This window comes from Dermochelys coriacea, chromosome 2 (assembly GCF_009764565.3).
Source record: "Dermochelys coriacea isolate rDerCor1 chromosome 2, rDerCor1.pri.v4, whole genome shotgun sequence".
Taxonomy (NCBI): domain Eukaryota; kingdom Metazoa; phylum Chordata; order Testudines; family Dermochelyidae; genus Dermochelys; species Dermochelys coriacea.
Genome location: NC_050069.1, coordinates 191,923,645 through 191,941,492, shown reverse-complemented (window position 1 = coordinate 191,941,492; position 17,848 = coordinate 191,923,645). Strand labels below are relative to the sequence as shown.

General features: G+C 41.6%; 1 protein-coding gene across 5 annotated transcripts in view; it reads right to left on the bottom strand.

The window, feature by feature from the left end:
* The window catches only part of CPNE4 (copine 4), a 357,681-nt gene that overhangs the window by 110,599 nt on the left and 229,234 nt on the right, over nucleotides 1–17,848 (bottom strand). For all 5 annotated transcript variants that reach the window (XM_038392284.2, XM_043508935.1, XM_038392285.1 and 2 more), the window contains exons 5-7: nucleotides 17,580–17,654; nucleotides 11,722–11,805; nucleotides 6,907–6,996 (exon numbers count right to left, since the gene is read on the bottom strand). In XM_038392284.2, the coding sequence (XP_038248212.1) occupies nucleotides 6,907–6,996; nucleotides 11,722–11,805; nucleotides 17,580–17,654 (249 nt within the window). The remainder of the gene's footprint in view (nucleotides 1–6,906; nucleotides 6,997–11,721; nucleotides 11,806–17,579; nucleotides 17,655–17,848) is intronic.

The window sequence follows — 17,848 nt, the reverse complement described above, 5'->3', positions numbered from 1 at the left end:
GGTCCAAACCGGAGTCAGCAACTGGAGTCAGGGCAAGGAAGCAGGATGAGGAAGCAGGGGAACAAGAACAGGGACGAGGCATGGTAACAGACATAGGGACAAGGAGAGAGAGCAGGAATGAGGAGCAGAAACGAGGCAAGGACGCAGGGACTTGGTCACAGGGGTCACTGAGAGCCTAGTTGCTCAGACAAGAGAAGTGACAGGAACAGGAAGTTTTGGACACCACCAGGTATAATCAGAAGTTTGCTGTTTGTAATCTGACCTCACTGAGTCAGCAGATGTAGCTTCTGGTGGTGGGGAATTAGCAGCAGTTCCCTTTGCAGCTCAGTGAGACAGAGAATAAGGCTCCCCCTCAGCAGTCACATATGCCTGGGTTTGAGACCATCAGTGCCAATTCCCCACTCCCTGTGCACCACGAGGCCACTCTTCTCAGGGTGATTGCTGTGGAAGGCCTGTGCTTTTGCAGGGACATGTACACTATGAACTGGCTCCCAAGAGTGTTCTTTGGGTCCACAACCCTCCCAAATCAATCAGATAGTACAAGGCCACTCTGCACATTTGGGAGTCCAGGATGTCATGGACCAGACACTCCTCATGGTCTTGGTCTTGAACTTGAACCAATGAGTGGAGGTGGCATATCTGGCTGGGGAATGGATTGTCAAGGAAAGGCTTCAGGAGGGAGACATAGAAGACTGGGGTGGATCTTCCAGGATCAAAATATATCAGGTCAAAACAGATCGTGCTGGTGGGGGAGAGGTGAATATAATTGAACTGCTTGGTAATAGTAATACTAAAATTTAATATTCCTGTGGGGGTGGGGGAGACACCAAAGCAGCATTAAATGGTAGCATTTAATTTCAGAAAGGGGAACTGTACAAAAGTGAGGAAGTTAGACAGACAGAAAGTAAAAGGTACAGTGCCAAAAGTGAAAACCTTACAAGCTGCATGGAAATTTTTTAAAGACACCATAACAAAGGCTCAACTTAAATGTATACCCCAAATTAAAAAACAGAGTAAGAGGACCAAAAAAGTGCCACCAGGGCTAAACAACAAACTAAAAGAAGCTGCAAACAAAAAAGGCATCCTTTAAGAAGTGGAAGTTAAATCCTGTTGAGGAAAATAGGAGCATAAAATATGGCAAGTCAAGTGTAAGAATATAATTAGGAAGTCCAAAAAAGAATTTGAAGAACAGTTAGCCAAAGACTCAAAAAGTAACAGCAAACATTTTTTTAAGTACATCAGAAGCAGCAAGTCTGCTAAATAACCAGTGGGGCCACTGGACGATCAAGATGCTAAAAGAGCACTCAAGGAAGATAAGGCCATTGCAGATAAACTAAATGAATTCTTTGCATCAGTCTTCATGGCTGAGGATGTGAGGGAGAATCCCAAACCTGAGCAATTCTTTTTAGGTAACAAATCTGAGGAACTGTCACAGATTGAGGTGTCATAAGAGATGGTTTTGGATAAAACTGATAAATTAAAGAGTAATAAGTCACCAGGATCAGATGGTATTCATCCATGAGTTGTAATTGTGGTATGTAACCTATCATTTAAATCAGCTTCTGTACCAGACTGGAGGATAGCTAATATGATGCCAATTTTTTAAAAACATTCCAGAGGTGATCCTGGCAATTACAGGCTTGTAAGCCTAACTTCAGTACCAGGCAAATTGGTTGAAACTATTGTAAAGAATAAAATAATTAGACACAGATGAACACAATTTGTTGGGGAAGAGTCAACATGGTTTTTGTAAAGGGAAATCATGCCTCAACAATCTACTAGAATTCTTTGAGGAGATCAACAAGCATGTGGACAAGGGGGATCCAGTGGATAGAGTGTCTTAAATTTTTGGAAAGCCTTTGACAAGGCTCTTAAGTAAAGTAAGCTGTCATGGGATAAGTGTGGAGGTCTTCTCATGGATCAATAATTGGTTAGTAGATAAGAAACAAAGGATAGGAATAAATGGTCAGTTTTCAGAATACAGAGAGAAAAATAGTGATGTCCCCCAGGGATCTGTATTGGAACTAGTACTGTTTAACATATTCATAAATGATCTTGAAAAAGGGGTGGAGTCAGGAGGCAAAATTTGCAGATGATACAAAACTACTCAAGATAGTTCAGTCCAAAGCAGACTGCAAAGAGTTACAAAGGGATCTCACAAAACTGGGTGACTGGGTAAAATGGCAGATGAAATTCAATATTGATAAATGCAAAGTAATGCACATTGGAAAACATAATGCCAACTATACATATACAATGATGGAGTCTAAATTACCACTCCAGAAAGAGATCTTGGAGTCACTGTGGATAGTTCTCTGAAAACATCTGCTCAATGTGCAGCGGCAGTCAAAAATGCTAACAGAATGTTGGGAATCATTAGGAAAGGGATAGATAATAAGACAGAAAATATCATATTGCCTCTGTAGAAATCCCTGGTACTCCCACATCTTGAATACTGTGTGCAGATGGGGTCGCCCCATCTCATAAAAGATATATTGGAATTGGAAAAGGTTAGAAAAGGGCAACAAAAATGATTAGGGGTATGGAACGGCTTCCGTATGAGGAGAGATTGATAAGACTGGGACTTTTCAGTTTGGAAAAGAGACAACTAACAAGGGATACGATAGAGGTCTATAAATCATGTCGTCTATAAAAAAAACCTTCAAAAGCAGATTGTTTTATCAGTAGCTGCTTAAATCTTTCACATACAAGTTTATCTTATCCCATTGATTGACATGAGAACTATGGAAATGAAAGAGGGTGGAGGGGGATTAATAGTATTATAATGGAATGTGCATCATTGGGTGGGAGTGGGGTAGGCAGACCACCATACAGGGCTTTAGCAGACCAAGAAGTCATAAAATGACCCTCAAGTGGGCCTCCCTGGAGAGAGGATGTCCTGAAGCTTCTCCCAAGATTTACAGATCAGAACCTCTCTAATGTTTCAACATCAGGGCACCAAATGCAAAGCCCTTAAAGATGTCAAACTTTAAGCTTGTGTATAAAAGCATCTCTATTATAGTTATTTGGAGTTAAGTAGGTATTTATGTGCTTTCTGAATCAAGGCCTGGGATGCATGTTACATTATATCATCATATAAAAAGGCAAAACATCTAGGCTATAATTTTCTTATTTGGGTGCAATATTTAAAATTTAAGTCTAAATCTGGAACCTAAATAAGTACTCATTTTCACAGGTGCTGAGCCCTTCCAATGACCCCTGACTTCAATTGTCCTTCAAGTCACCTTTTGGGCCACCCCTGGATAGCTCCTTTTTCCTTTTGAAGCTCTACATTGCTGTGTAATACAGAATACTTGCTCCTCGGGCCTGAGTTTGAAAAATCAGATCTTTTGGTCTTTAGGTAACTAACTCATGGATATTTAATTTTTTTCAAGGAATTTATATAAAATGCAGTCTAGAAAGATAGAGTAATTGTTCTGACACCTCACGACTGCCAGCCCACACAAGCTACAGTAAATAACTCCTCCACATATTTCTTCATTTGCATTAGAAAGCCTCTTTAGCCAATACCCTTTTTCTTACATCTAGTTTAAAACAGAGGCAGTTCTTCTCCACTGCTTATTCTCTTTCATCCCAACAGTTATGTTACAGTCCCAAAGCATTCCCATAAGTATTTGCTCAAACACAACCGGTTTGACCTTGAAGAACTTGGGAGCAGAGGGAAAAATCCTGTATGATCCCAGCTTCCTGACGCTGCCCAGAGTAACTCTTTTGAATTTTTCTCCTTTTCACCATCCAATATCTGGCTATCACATATGACCTCACCCCCATTGGCCTCCTCACTCTCCCCTACCTCCATCCACCTCATCATCTCCTCTTCTTTGCTACCCTCTGTCGTTCTCTTCCCCACCATCCCAGCTCCTTTGACCCTCCCGTGCTGCTCCAGAACTCATCCCTCCGCCTTTTCACTGTTGCCCAGCATGTCTACCCCCTGTAACGAACAAAAACCCATGAAGCAACCACCAGCATTTACATACCTACTGATATGGCCATTATCATCATCACACCTACATCACTACAATTCTTTAACACCATCGCTAGTATTAAGACAATAGGTCACAATCACCATAATAAACGCACAAACCTAAGCCACCCTGTGATTCCTGGTCCCCTTTTTTCCTGAACCTTAACTTTTCCCCCTACCCATCTGTCTCCTGAATGCTTAGATTGAAAGGTCTTTAGGAGAGAGATTAGGCTTTCTATTTGTTTACATGGCACACATATTTTGGAGTGCACAGTAAATTATTAACAATAAAAGTCAACTTTCTCTGGGGAATACCCAGCTTCTGATACTGATACCAAAATAGCAGAAGGCTATGAGATTGGGTGTCAAGGGCAGAGAAGGAGATGAACTTCAGGAGATGAATAGAAACTCATTTTTACCATTATTGGACCTCAGTTCGTAGTGGAGAAAAAATGCAGCTTAAACAACAACTAAACCCAATTAAAAATATGAACACACATCATTTTGGATAGAGAAAAGATTTTATAGATTTTTAACATTTCACATATGCAGGGGTCGGGTGTGTATATTGTGACAAAGTTCCTCCTCTGCCTTGGTGGGTCCTGCCCTTATTGGCGGATTTGCTCGCCTCAGAGATTCATGGCAGCCTCAGTTTGGCCACTTTTGCTAGTGGCTCAAACCTGCTGTTCACTCATCTAACCTCATTGCTGGCCAGCATGGGGAAAGGGAGGAGAACAATCCCCGCAGTCTCTGCTGACCCCCCCAGTGGGTCGGGGGATAGGCCAGGGACTTTCCCCTCTGGTGGGACCCACAGTCCAGGTCACCTCCTCTTGTCTCAAATAGGGAGTTGAGGGGACTAGGGGGAACCCAGGCCCGCCCTCTACTCTGGGTTCCAGACCAAGGCCCTGTGAATTACAACTGTCTACAGTGTCTCTTGTAACAGCTGCATGACATCTACAACTCCCTGGGCTACTTCCCCATGGCCTCCTCCCAACACCTTCTTTACCCTCACTGCAGGATCTTCCTCCTGAAGCCTGATCACACTTATATTCCTCAGTTCTCCAGCAGCACGCCTTCTCACTCCCTGCTCCTTGCACACCCTCCCCTAACTGATGGTAGGGCCTTTTTAAACCAGGTGTCCTGATTAGTCTGCCTGCCATAATTGATTCTAGCAGGTTCTTGATTGCTCTAGTGCAGCCCCTGCTCTGGTCACTCAGGGAACAGAAAACTGTTCATCCAGTGGCCAGTATATTTGCCTTCACCAGACTCCTGTACGCCACTGGTCTGGGTCTGTCACAATATCTATTTATCCAGAAATAGCACTAGGAAACAAAGGATATCAAAATCAAAACAGGTCAAATTTCTATTTGAGAACAGGTCTGTAGGGAAACATATTACTTCTGTATTATAAACGAAATATTGCAAAGTTTTGTATCCTAGTATTGGGGACAAGTTCTCTGCTGGTGTAAATTGATGCAGCTCCATTGAGTTTAATGGGACTGCTCACAGATGTTACACAGGCTCTGAAGCATTTTCTGGATCAGGACCAAAATGCTGAGCAACTTGCAGCATCACAAAAGGAACTGGTTGCCACTGCATTTCTGGAGAAGACCTCTTTTAACTACCATGATAGAGGCCATTACTGAACTGCTACACATTGATTCTCGCCAGCCTTGTATCTTGCATAATCATATACATTTATGCAATGTGTGCGCAAATTGGGTATTAAAAGTAACAATAAGAATGGTAGAATTTTATTCCCACCATGCACAAGGGTAAATGGTTACACTGTACAAGGTGCAAGCCCAAGGAGAACCAGGCCCCTTATATTTTGCAAGAACAAAAAAAAAAACAAACCAAACAGTAGTATCCAACAGCTCCCAGAAAATTTAAGAGATGCTGTGAATCTACTTTGGCATTTAAATAGATAAACATAGATTTCTAAGAGATGAATGTGTGACACAGCTCAAAGAAATCATAATATGATTCTACATGTCCTTTGAAAACAAATTTGAATACTTAATTGAAGCTAGCATCAAGCAAACTGTTAGGCTAAGAAGAACAACACTAGGCAAAGAAAGAGAGAGAAGGGAACTTTCTGCTCAAGTGTAATGTTTCAAGCATAAGGATGGTCCTAACATCTTCACAAACTCCAATCACTCACCTGTTGTATGCATCATTTCTAACAGATTTACATATTTCATTAGTGAAGTAAAAGGGGCTGGTTGTTTAGTGGTGCCCTTCATAATCTTGGAATTCCCCTCATGATTTGCAGGAGACTAAGAGCAACCTGATTAGAAGACATGCAAACATGGCCCCTGCCTTGATTTCACCAGAAGCATCAAGAGAAACGAGCTTCCCCACCATCAGCATGCAAGGCTCTCACCACCAGTCTGTCTGACGGTCCATAAGTTTGGTGCTACAGCATCACATATTCCTCTCTGATCATCTCAGTTTCCACATATTGACAGCTGTATTGTTATACAAGTTCCTCAGGTAAGCAAAGGTTGTTCATATGTGGGAGTGGGGAAGCAGTGGTTAGATGGTAGTTTCCTTATCCGAATATACTTCCACTAGATTAATAATTCTAATTATAAATTGTCCAGCAGCATGTATAAACTGCTTGGCGCGTACATCCACCTTATTTTCCAGATTACTATAAGAACCACTGCAATTCAATTGACTTAAGTGGAGTTTCCCTGAGAGAACTCACATTGTCAGAAATGGTAATTAGCTAAACAACTTGGATTATCATTGCTGCACATCTCTAATTTGATTTGATTAATCATAATCCAGCTATGTGATCATCATTGGTGACAAAGGAGAAGACATTGTGAAGTTGCAATCTTTCATCGAAAACTGGAAACAAAGTTTGGTTTTCTAAAAGGAAAACTGTTCCATGGTATAGACAGGCCTCTGACCTTTAGTCTGCGATCCTCATCTCCACTGCACAGAGAATTTACAGACACTTTAAATGATTTCCAGGCTGGATTTAAGTTATTCATCACAACCTGTGAAGGAAAAGAAAGAAAGGAAAATACTTGACATCTGCGTGTTTCAAAACAGAATGCTAAACAATAACTATGACTTTCAACACAGTATGTTAATCAGAAAGGGAAAAATGTGTAGAGAGTAAACCTTTAATCCATCAAATTAAGTGCACCGTATTGTTGGCAATGTTTTTGTAGCAATCCACTGGACAAGCAAAGACTGTTCTGCTTAATGAAATCTTTTCTATGTGTACCGTTATGCTTGGATGGCAACAAGAGAGAATTAATACAGATTAGGCCCTGATCTAAAGCCCAGTGAAGACCACAGGATTCCTCCTACTGACTGCAGTGGGCTTTGGATGAGGGTCTTAAAAAGCAACAGCCTGAGTTAACTAAAAGCCCAGTGTGTTAAAGCCCTTGAAAATGTTTGAAGCTTAAAGAGTTTATACATCACACAAATACTCTTTACTGACATAGTGACTGTTGACCAATTAGTTACCCGGGAGTAAATCCTGCCTCTGCCCCTCCAACAGATGGAACAAGCCCTGAATGTAGCAAAGTCTTTGTGGGTCTACTGTGAAAAGATGTAGAGAGCTAGCTCAAGGACCCAGACCCCAACATGCCACAGGACTGTGTTCCAGTCAAAGCACCAGTGTTGGAAGCGACTGTGTCTGCACTAGCAGCAGTGTACTGTAGCCTGGTGTACGTAGGTGTGGTTGGGGGGGAGGATTCCATCTACTCTGGCCCCCTGGACCTTTCCCATACACAGCCCATTTTCTCAGGTTTTTTGTTAGGAAGAGGATATGGCCCATGGTATGTGCTGTACCAGGTTATTTACCATGATGGTAAGTACCAGTGCCATGCAATTAGAAATGATATGGTCTGAATTCTGGATTCAGATTCTTGCCTGTGGCTCCCACAGACTGCAATAGGAGTCAGGCATACGTGTCTGAAGTCAAAATCTGATTCTATGACTAATTTTTCACAGAATTTTGATTCTCCACTTTGGAATCCATGAAGGATCTGACCCTTTTGTTCTTACGTTGGTAAAACTCCCATTGAACACATCCTTGGAGCTCGGACAGTGGGATCAAGCCCAAAGACACTAAAAAGGGCAAGAGCCACATATGTGAAATCATGAAAAAAACAGAAAGTTGGGTATATGCAGGCAGAGTGGTCCATCTGGAGAACCAGTCAGAATAAAGCAAAACAAACAGTCTTGATGGCTAGGTTCTTCCTCAAGACTTCTATTTCCTGAAGGCCTTGGAATGTACATGTAGCAGCCTTATTTAAGCCTAAGGGAAAGCAGCCAAACAAGAATGAACAGAAGTAGTCTTCATTACAGAGTACAGTATATCCTTCTCTGTAACATGCTGCCTGCATTCTGCCTCATAAAATGACAGCTCTCTTTTCAGGCAGACACACACCAATGTTTTCTCTGTAACTTTCTAAGACTACATCTACCCTGTGAACTAATGGAATGACCTCCAGCTCGTATAAACACAGGCTTGATTTCCTCTGAGCTAGTGTGTTTAAAATAGTTGTGTAGACAGGGTAGTATGGGCAGCAGCAGTGGTGCCGAGTACAAACTTACCTTACCCCTGTGGATATGTACTTGGCATGGCTAGCCTGCACCCCAGCTACTATTTTTAGCGTGCTAGTCAGATGAGTATGTCTGTAATCCGGGAATCACACCCCTAGCTCCAAGAGTAGACATTGTGACAGTCTTAGCAGTTTCACAGATACATGCTAGAACAATTTGGTCTTATACTGCCAGAAAAGAGAAAAGGAAACCCAAGTCCATATTACCACTTCAGCCCTGTACTGTCTGAGGCCAGAGTCATGCAAAGACTAAGTCTCTGTCTACACTAAGGATGTAAATTGAGGTAAGTTATGCTAGTTAAGTTACATAACTTAAGTCAACATACCTTACATCGACTTAATGAAGTGTCTATACCACACTGTCAACGGGTCATGCTCTCCAGAGACATAGCTTGCACCTCTCGTTGAGGTGGATTAAGTACCTCCCTCCCATTGAGGGAGAGCACATTCCCATCGACTTTTGACTTCACCAGACCCATTAAAACAATGCCCGCTACATCGATCTCAGCAGTGTTGATTTAGCCCATAGTGTAGACAAGGCCTTACTCATTGACTGAAGTCAATGAGACTACTCACAATGCATAAAGAAGGCGGCATAGGACACCTGGGCCTATGTATCAATTTTGGGCCCTGGTCCTTCCCGTCCCCCACCCCAGCTTCCTAGCAGAATGATTGTTGGATCCATTACGTCAAGAAACAGCTGGCTGATGATGTGACCTGTCTACAAATCCAAGAGCCACAATCTTAGCCATTATTTGTGGTTCCACAGTTCATTGCCCTGGAAGCAATACTGACATTATGACACAGGAATCAAATGAAACAGGCAGGAGAAGCTGCTGAATAACAAATGAGGAAAACATCAGTTCATATCAAATCACATGATAATCTGCCATATGGGAGAAAGAAGAGGCAGAATGGCTCCTATGGGGGCTTAATGGGGCTGTGGGGAAAACATGATATTGTCTACATGACATTGTCTCATTGTCATAGCGCCTCTTTAAAAATATTTACCATTTGGGACACACAGGCCCATTGGTGATTCACAACTCTCTGTCAGCAACTCTTGTCAGGCCTGATAAACCCACTACATTTAACACACTACTGTCATAGTATCTATGTATTAAAAATGTCGTGTAGGGTGAGAAATGAAAGCTTATATCATACTGGTCATCATAAGCATTTTCAGATATATGTACGGGCATTATTCAAGAAGTTGTATGAATGTACTACAAACATCTTTCAACTAGGTAAGTAGGCAGGGTAGATCAACACTTTTTCCTGGGCAAAGGAATGTTGATTTAACTGTCTAAGTCACCGATATAAACCAAGCATAGTGTAAGTCAACACAAAGCTAGCTTCATTTGCGTATTAAGTCAACAGGAAAAAAGCAAGTTAACAGGAAAATGAGAAAGACAATATGGCATCAGCATACGGAAGAACAAACGGCAGGGGAGAAGAACTTTGTCTTGTGGTACACTTCAAAAGTTTTCTGGAATACTATAAGGAGGAGGAAAAGGAACCCTATGATAAGCCATCATTGAAGGAGCAAAAGGACAGCATTTTTTGTATTCATGAAAGCTGGGTTCTGGTCCAGGGGCTGGAGACACTGGGGGGCTGCTTTAGGTGAGAAATTTAACTTAGACAAAGATTTTAGCCTGCTAAAGTTATGTTTAGTCTCCTAGAAGCATGTTACAATGTTTTTGTTTTATTTGTAACTATATCTGTTTCTACTACTCTTACTCAGTATCACTTGATTCATTCTGTGGATAAACCTCTCTGTATTTTATCATAAATGTGATAGAGCATGTTGAAACAAGTAAGCGGGTGTGCACGCTGTCTCTTCAGAGGTAACAGGCTTGGTAATTTCTGTGTGTCCAGTGACAGAGGCCGAACACTCTTTAAAGGGGCTTGGGGTGCAGCAAGTGTCATAGGTGCCAACTTCTCCTGGCACAAGTGGGTGCTCAACCCTCCCCCCCACCCCGACTCCACTCCTGCCCCGCCCCCATTCCAACCCCTTCCCCAAAGTTCCTGCCCCAACTCCACCCCCTCCCTGCCCCTATTGGACTCCTTCCCCAAATCCCTGCCCCGGACCCGCCTCTTCCCCGCCTCCTCCCCTGAGCACTGCCCATTCCCGCTCCTCTTCCCTCCCTCCCACAGCTTGTTATGCCACAAAACAGTTGTTTCGCAGTGGCAAGCGCTGGAAGGAGAAGCCGGGACGCGGCGCGCTCAGGAGCTGAGGCGAGCTGGGGGGGGCAGGGAGTTTGGCTGCTGGTGGGTGCAGAATACCCACCAATTTTTTCCCCTGGGTGCTCCAGCCCTGGAGCACCCACGGAGTCAGTATCTATGGCAAGTGTTACCTGCAAAGCAAAGCAAAGGCTGGCAGAATCCTGAGAAGTTTGCCTAGAGTGGCTAACAGACTAGGGTGACAGGGAGCTGTCACCCTCTTCAGCAACCGCAAGTCTCTCTAGGGGTAACAAGGTCACCTAGAGTAGGGGTTCTCAACCTTTTTTTTTTCTGAGCCGGCCCCCCCAACATGTTCTAAAAACTCCACAGCCCACCTGTGCCACAACAACTTTTTTCTGCATATAAAAACCATGGCTGGTGTTATGGGGTAACAAGCAGGGCAATTGCCTGGGGCCCCACGCCACAGGGGCCCCAACAAAGGTTCATTGCTCAGGCTTTGGCTTCAGCCCAAGGTGGTGGGGCTCAGGGACCCAGGCGTCAGCCCCATGCAGTGGGGCTTTGGCTTTCTGCCCTAGGCCCCAGCGAGTCTGACGCTGGCCTGTTTGACAGACCCCCTGAAACCTGCTTGCAGTATCATGGACCACTGATTGAGAACAACTGACTTATAGTTCTGGGTACCCCAAGAAAGTGTCACCCCATCAAACACAATTATATGCTGTAAATTAAATTAAGCATGCATCTTAGGTTCCAAGAACATTCTCTTCTCACTCCCAGCAGGACTAGCTGTACTGAAGCCAATAGTTATCCTAGTGTGAAACTGGAGGGAAAGGAGTAAGTAGAACCTCAATGAGTCAGTGTTGGTGCTTGGGAGTGTCCTTTGAAATAAAACTATTGAGGTAAAACTATTCCTTGCTACAGAGCAGCAGTGCCCTTGGAGAATAAAACCAGCCCATTACTCACCTCAGTCCTGTGGACGAGCTGCTGGGTGGCGTCATCATTCATCCGGAAAATCTCCAGAAATGGATCAGATTTGCTGAAAAAATCCTAGAATAAAATTCAGAGCACTTTACTCTTGAGACCCATTAGAGTGTATCCACAGCACCCCTCTGCTTCCCTGCTAATGAAAAAGAAATGCTAATTCTGTTTCAGTGAGACCATTAGGTATCCCAGAATTATCTTTTATCTTTACACAATTGTTCCGCTGGTCTCAGTTTGGCTATTCAATGATGGCAATAGGCATTGTTTACAGTAATATAGTGACCTGCTTTCTCTTTTAATGATAACTGCCCCACCTGTACCCAACCTGATTCCTGCTGAGTGCAGCCTATCTAGCTGATTTATTTCTGTCCTAAATATGAGTTTGGTCATTTATCATCAGTTTTATTATATTTGTCAAGCTGGACCAGATTTCAAAGGAGTTACACCATGGATGAATTTAGTCCTATTTAGATAACCCAAATAGAAGTTCAATGGCTGGGATATAATTCTATTGTCAACAAACATTAGTAGAGGCAAGCTATATTGGAGGCTCCGTGATGTATTCTTAGGGAAAAGAGTCCTCCTAAGTATTAAAGACATGACCTAGTGTTTAAACAATAAACAGAACAGGGGAAAAGGGAAGCTGCTAGATGCCCCTAACTATGGGCAAATCCAAAATATCTCATCATTACAAATAATCCTTTTTGGGCACTTCGCCTCAGAATCTCAGCTCTGCTATTATGCACTGCATGCAGCTGATTGTAGGGGAGGGCTGCAAGTGTTTACTGGACCCCATCCTGGATCCTGTTCCTGATGAAGTACTGAGCATCGTTTGAGCTGCTCTAAACTGTGCTGCTGTCTATAGCTCCAAGAGGCTGCTACTAAAGTTGCCGACTGTTGGAGCACAGCAACGTTCTGACCATGGCCCCTTTTCTCTCAACCACAACCTCCTACTGGCCCCCTGTAGCAAGGAATCCCCAGGTAGATGGCTAAACCAGCTTTCCAAATGCAGCAGAAAGCAGTTGGAGCATGGGCAAGGATGTGGCCTATTATTTGAAATGCACGAAGTCAATGTAGGCCCTGATCCTGCAAAAATGTAGGCATGTGAGTAACCTTATGCACCTGAGTAATTTCATTGTAGTTAATGGGAGTAGTCGTAAACATACAGTAAATGGTGGCAAGAGTCTGCAGGATCAAGCAGTCACAATGCAGGTTTTTATAGTTTTAATAAACCTAATATGAACACAAAAACATGTATGGATCTTTGATAAAAGTAATTTCAAGGCAAACCATCTACCCCCTAACCCCCGAAAATTCCTCTGCAGTACTGAAAATTTAAACAGAATGGCAACATTCTGTGAGTACAAGAGAAAAAGAAAACTGGAAACAGACTCAACCAAATAAAGAGAATCAATACAGTGTCACTCTAGTTCAGTTTCATGAAAACACTAAAGAACTGGCTTTAGTTGAGTGCCCTAAATACATTATTTTTAAAATGTATGCTGTTCTAATAATCTAGGAAAGGAAGGATTTTTAATTTATGAATTTTAGCTTATGGCATCTCCTTAAATACATAAGAAATGTCCAATTCTTTCTGAACCTATGCAGTAAACATCACTTAACAGTTCCTTAATAACAACTGAGAAAAAGTCTATGCTGAAGAAATACTTATCTGCTAAGAGTTTTATCAAATTTTGTTTCATAGTTAATGTTTTCAAACCATTTCAGCTGTTACAGAACGTCTCTCAGCATGTTAAGCTCTAAGCTTTGTTTTATTTCACAATAATATTAGAGCAGGCCTCTTTCTGGAAGATGCATTGTGCAATAAAGGTTTAATGTCTAAGTGCTTTAATAATGTTAAATGATTCATTAAATGTGTGCCAGTGATATAATGAACAATATTCTTTCCATACAAAAAGAAGTTACATAATTTTAACACAAGCACGTGACTTACAGTTTCAAAAGCAACTAGTGAATTTTGTTAGCTCAAATTATGAGTACCCAACTTGAAATATCTTCAGGAAGCTTAATTTTTAGATTGTGGGTGCTGAATGCTTTCTGAAAAACCAGGCACCTTTGTGGGGTCTTAAATTGAGCACCAAAATAGCAAAAATCACTAGCCACTTTTGGAAAATTAGGTTTATAATTGCATTGCTAACAAAATGCAGTGCTAAAAATATCCTTGAAGAGCATAAAACTAAAAGTGAAATTGTCTTTTATTTCACACACATCACATTGAGAGACTCTTTTTTCTCAAGTTAATTTCCCCAGAACGGGAAAATGATAGTTTGTCTGCCTGAGTGCTCAAACGTGAGTACAGCATTCAATAAATGTACCTGCTTGTTAGGGTAATTGTAAGGTAGCTACTCATGTAATACAAGCATTCTGGAGGTTACTGTTCTACCGTGGAGAGTTTCCATTAGATCTCTTGAAACAAAGGTCTGCCATCTGAGCTACGTGGGTTTCAGTAAAACATGAAATTGTAGCACTACCTTCCAAATGTGTACTACTATAAAAATGTAAACTTTATTGGCTCAATTAGAGCAAGCTTTGATAGCTGTGGGTTTTTTACAGTTTTGTCTGAGATGCTACAGCCATTCCCCTGAAGAGAAACTGATAGTTTGTTTCACTTATTCTATTATCCTCAATCTCCACTGAAGCTTTATAAAAAAATCTTCACCAGTGATTAAACTAGCAACAGACCCTTTTTGTCTGCCAAACCCGTATTTCTATTATAAAGTAGGTAGATTTTTTTTGAAAAACAACACTTGGCATTTTAAAAAGGGCAGTAAATACTCATAACACGAATAAGCAATAGCCAAACTAATGGTGGTGTTTTCCCATCTGGACCAGCACCACCATCTTGCGAATAGCTCTATGAATGATCTGGTGGTTCCTTACTATTTAGGGCTCTTGCAGAACACATGGGTTCCCATCATACTTGCAAAACGAGGCCACTGTATTATTTGTTGAGTTTTATCTTCATCAGCTGTGTCGCACGTATTTGTAGTTGTGGGCTTATTACCAGCAAGCAGAACCTGGATCTCTGAGCCAACGCATCAGTCTGATTTTGAATGGGATATTGTAGGCCAGTAATATGTCTGGGTCCTGGATTGTCCCCTTGAAGAAGGAAGCCCTTCACCTGTGGAGCTTTGCCTCTCTCATGCCAAAGACAGGCTCAGCCAATCCAGGCACTATTTTTCCACCTACCCTCACACCCAGCTGAGGATGCACCATGTGGAAGAAGGGAGTGGGGACTGGGACAGGTCAGATGAGGAGTGAGTGGGCTGGGGCAGGGCTGTGGTCGGGACACATACATCATCCCCTTCCCAGCCCCATAAAGCTTAGCGTGAATAAGTAATGAAGCTTGGGACAGTTATTATTTCCACAGGAGACTTCTTTTGTTGAGAGATGGGGAGGCTGCCTGCGGCCATAGCTGTGTGGAGGGACAGGGCCTCTGTGTGGATAGCGCTGGTCTCTTGTGGATTCTAGGGGCTCCACCAGGTTTCTCAGATAGGTTCCAAACATTTTTCATGAGGGGAAAACTCCATCCCCGTGACTGGAGGAGAAGAGATGATCTTGCTCTAAAACAGGGCTTGACAATTTACATACAAGTACTGTATTCTATAGGTGACATCAGTCCATCTGGTCAGTGATCTGTTAGTTTAGAGGCCTCTAACTGAACCTTAATGGGATGAACCTTCATGAATTATCAGATCAAGCATATCTATATCTATAGTTGCATATTACATAACAGTTTGCTATGGCTAAGAAGGTGCCATTACAGAATATTGACTAAATCATCTCGGTCATATAAAGCCTGCACCTCCTAAAGATGGTTCAAATTAAGTGACATCCCTCCAAACAAACCATCAAGTAACATTTTCTAAAACTGTTTGACTTTTAAATAACAAAATTCCTGCCCTATGAATACAGTAATATATGCTAAAATAACTTAATGATAGCCTTGATTAGACTATTCAGTCCACAAGGAAATTCTGTTAATTAAAAATTATTACTTAACTGATCCATCAGATCAAACACAAGATAACAAAAAGAGCAGGTGCCACATAAGGACCCTTTGGGCTTGTCTTCACTACTGGGAGATCAACGCTGCTGCAATCGGTGGGTCTAGTGAAGACCCGCGAAATCGATGGCAGAGTGCTCTCCACTCGACCCCAGTACTCCATGTCTCTGAGAAGAGTGAGGTAAGTGGACTGGAGAGTGTCTCCCATTGATGCAGTGCAATGAAGATACTGGGGTAAATCGACCTAAGCTATTTTGACTCCAGCTACGTTATTCACATAGGTAGAGTAGTGTAACTTAGGTCGACTTACCCTGGTAGTGAAGACAAGGCCTTTGCTAATTTAGATATGCCCCATAAACAGATACCCTGTGCTTAAAAGACTCTCTAAAACTACCGTGAAGTGAATATAGCTCAGGTGCTGAAGCATAGCTTGTATTAATCCTTTTAACTGGACTCATAACAGCCACAATCACAACCCTCTCAATGCTATTTTCAGCAGATTATGTGGTACGCTTACGGGAAGGAAATGGACAGTTGAAACACCTGCTATGCTGTACCTTTCCTTTTTTTTTTGTGGACATAACAGCATGAATGACAGCTGAAGTGAATGATTTTAAAAAGTAGTGACTAAAGTTAGTTTCTTAAATCCACATTTTGGCACCTAAATAAATTATCTGATTTTCACTGAGGATCCAGCAGCTCCCAATGAGAGGATTATTCATCTTCCAGATGAGAATCATCATTTATGATCATTAAAGATGCTAAATACGGGAATGCTATTAACCCTTGTGTCCTAATCAAATTCTAGCACTGTTGATTATATTCTGCATACCTACATTTTCAGTTAATATGCTATTATTCCTCACTTAGGGTCTGAGCCTCCAAACACTGTGCACATACATAACTCTACTCCTATTGATATAATTGAGTCACTCACATGCACAAACTTACATGTGCACATAAGCATTTTCAGGATCAGGCTCTTTGAGTCCCAAGCTACTGTGTGGTATTACCATACGTTACCAATTAGGAACAGCATAATAGCCAAGAAGGATCTGCATTCTAATGCTGGTTATAGGGATTTAGTACAAGAGTGATTATATGATCTTCAATTATCTGAAATTCCCTGTTATCCAAAACAGGGTCATGGCCCCATGACATCCATTAATTACAATGATGTTTCCTCTTCTACCTTAAATAATTAAATGCCTCCTATTACATTTGGATATTAAAGGTTGTGACCTATAGGCAAAGTTATTGGGGTGAAAGGTGCCATAGCGAGGTAAAGTATTAAATAAGTATAATTAATAACAATGGGCAACACAAAGAGATAAAGATGAGTGAAGAGGTAGGTTTTAGTCTATGCACAGATTCCTGATTGAACTGGAGACGGCTTTGACAAACACATAAGAAGGAATCTCTCTCTCACATTTCAGATACATTTTGCTGAATAAAAAATACATATATATTGTCCAAGATGATGTAGAGTATTCAAACATTATGTTAAGATGCCTACTTTGAGTATTATATCTTGATTCCTTGTAAAAAGCTCACTTGTCTCAGTACTTCTGATCTGTTGCATTTTAAATAAATGAGGTCTCAGCATAATTAAATTGTCTTGGTTTTAATTACATTCCCTTGAGGTTTTTTTAATTACTTTGCAACTTGAGGAAAGCCTCATTGGGAGCATTGAAATCACTGAAATCTCTGATGTGTTTAATAACGTGAAGCAACAAAAATAGCTGTGGGGGAAAATCTTATTAAATCATATTTGCAGGCAATCTTTCAATAACGTTAATATCAAACAGCTTACCTTGTCATCTAATTTCCGTGCACTGAATGAAAGTTCAACATAGTCATCATTGCCAGATAATTCTTCAGCAATCACCTAAATGAGAAGCTACATTTGAGTTTTGCATGTATAATGAAAGAAAATAAAATTAGGAAAGATGCCATTTACCAGCATATGGACTATAGACCCTATCAGCTGGAAACTGACAGTCATCTTCCAAGAAACCAGACACCTAGCTAGCAGAGATATCAAAATAGGTTAAAACAGTACACTTTCCTCTGGCAAAGTAT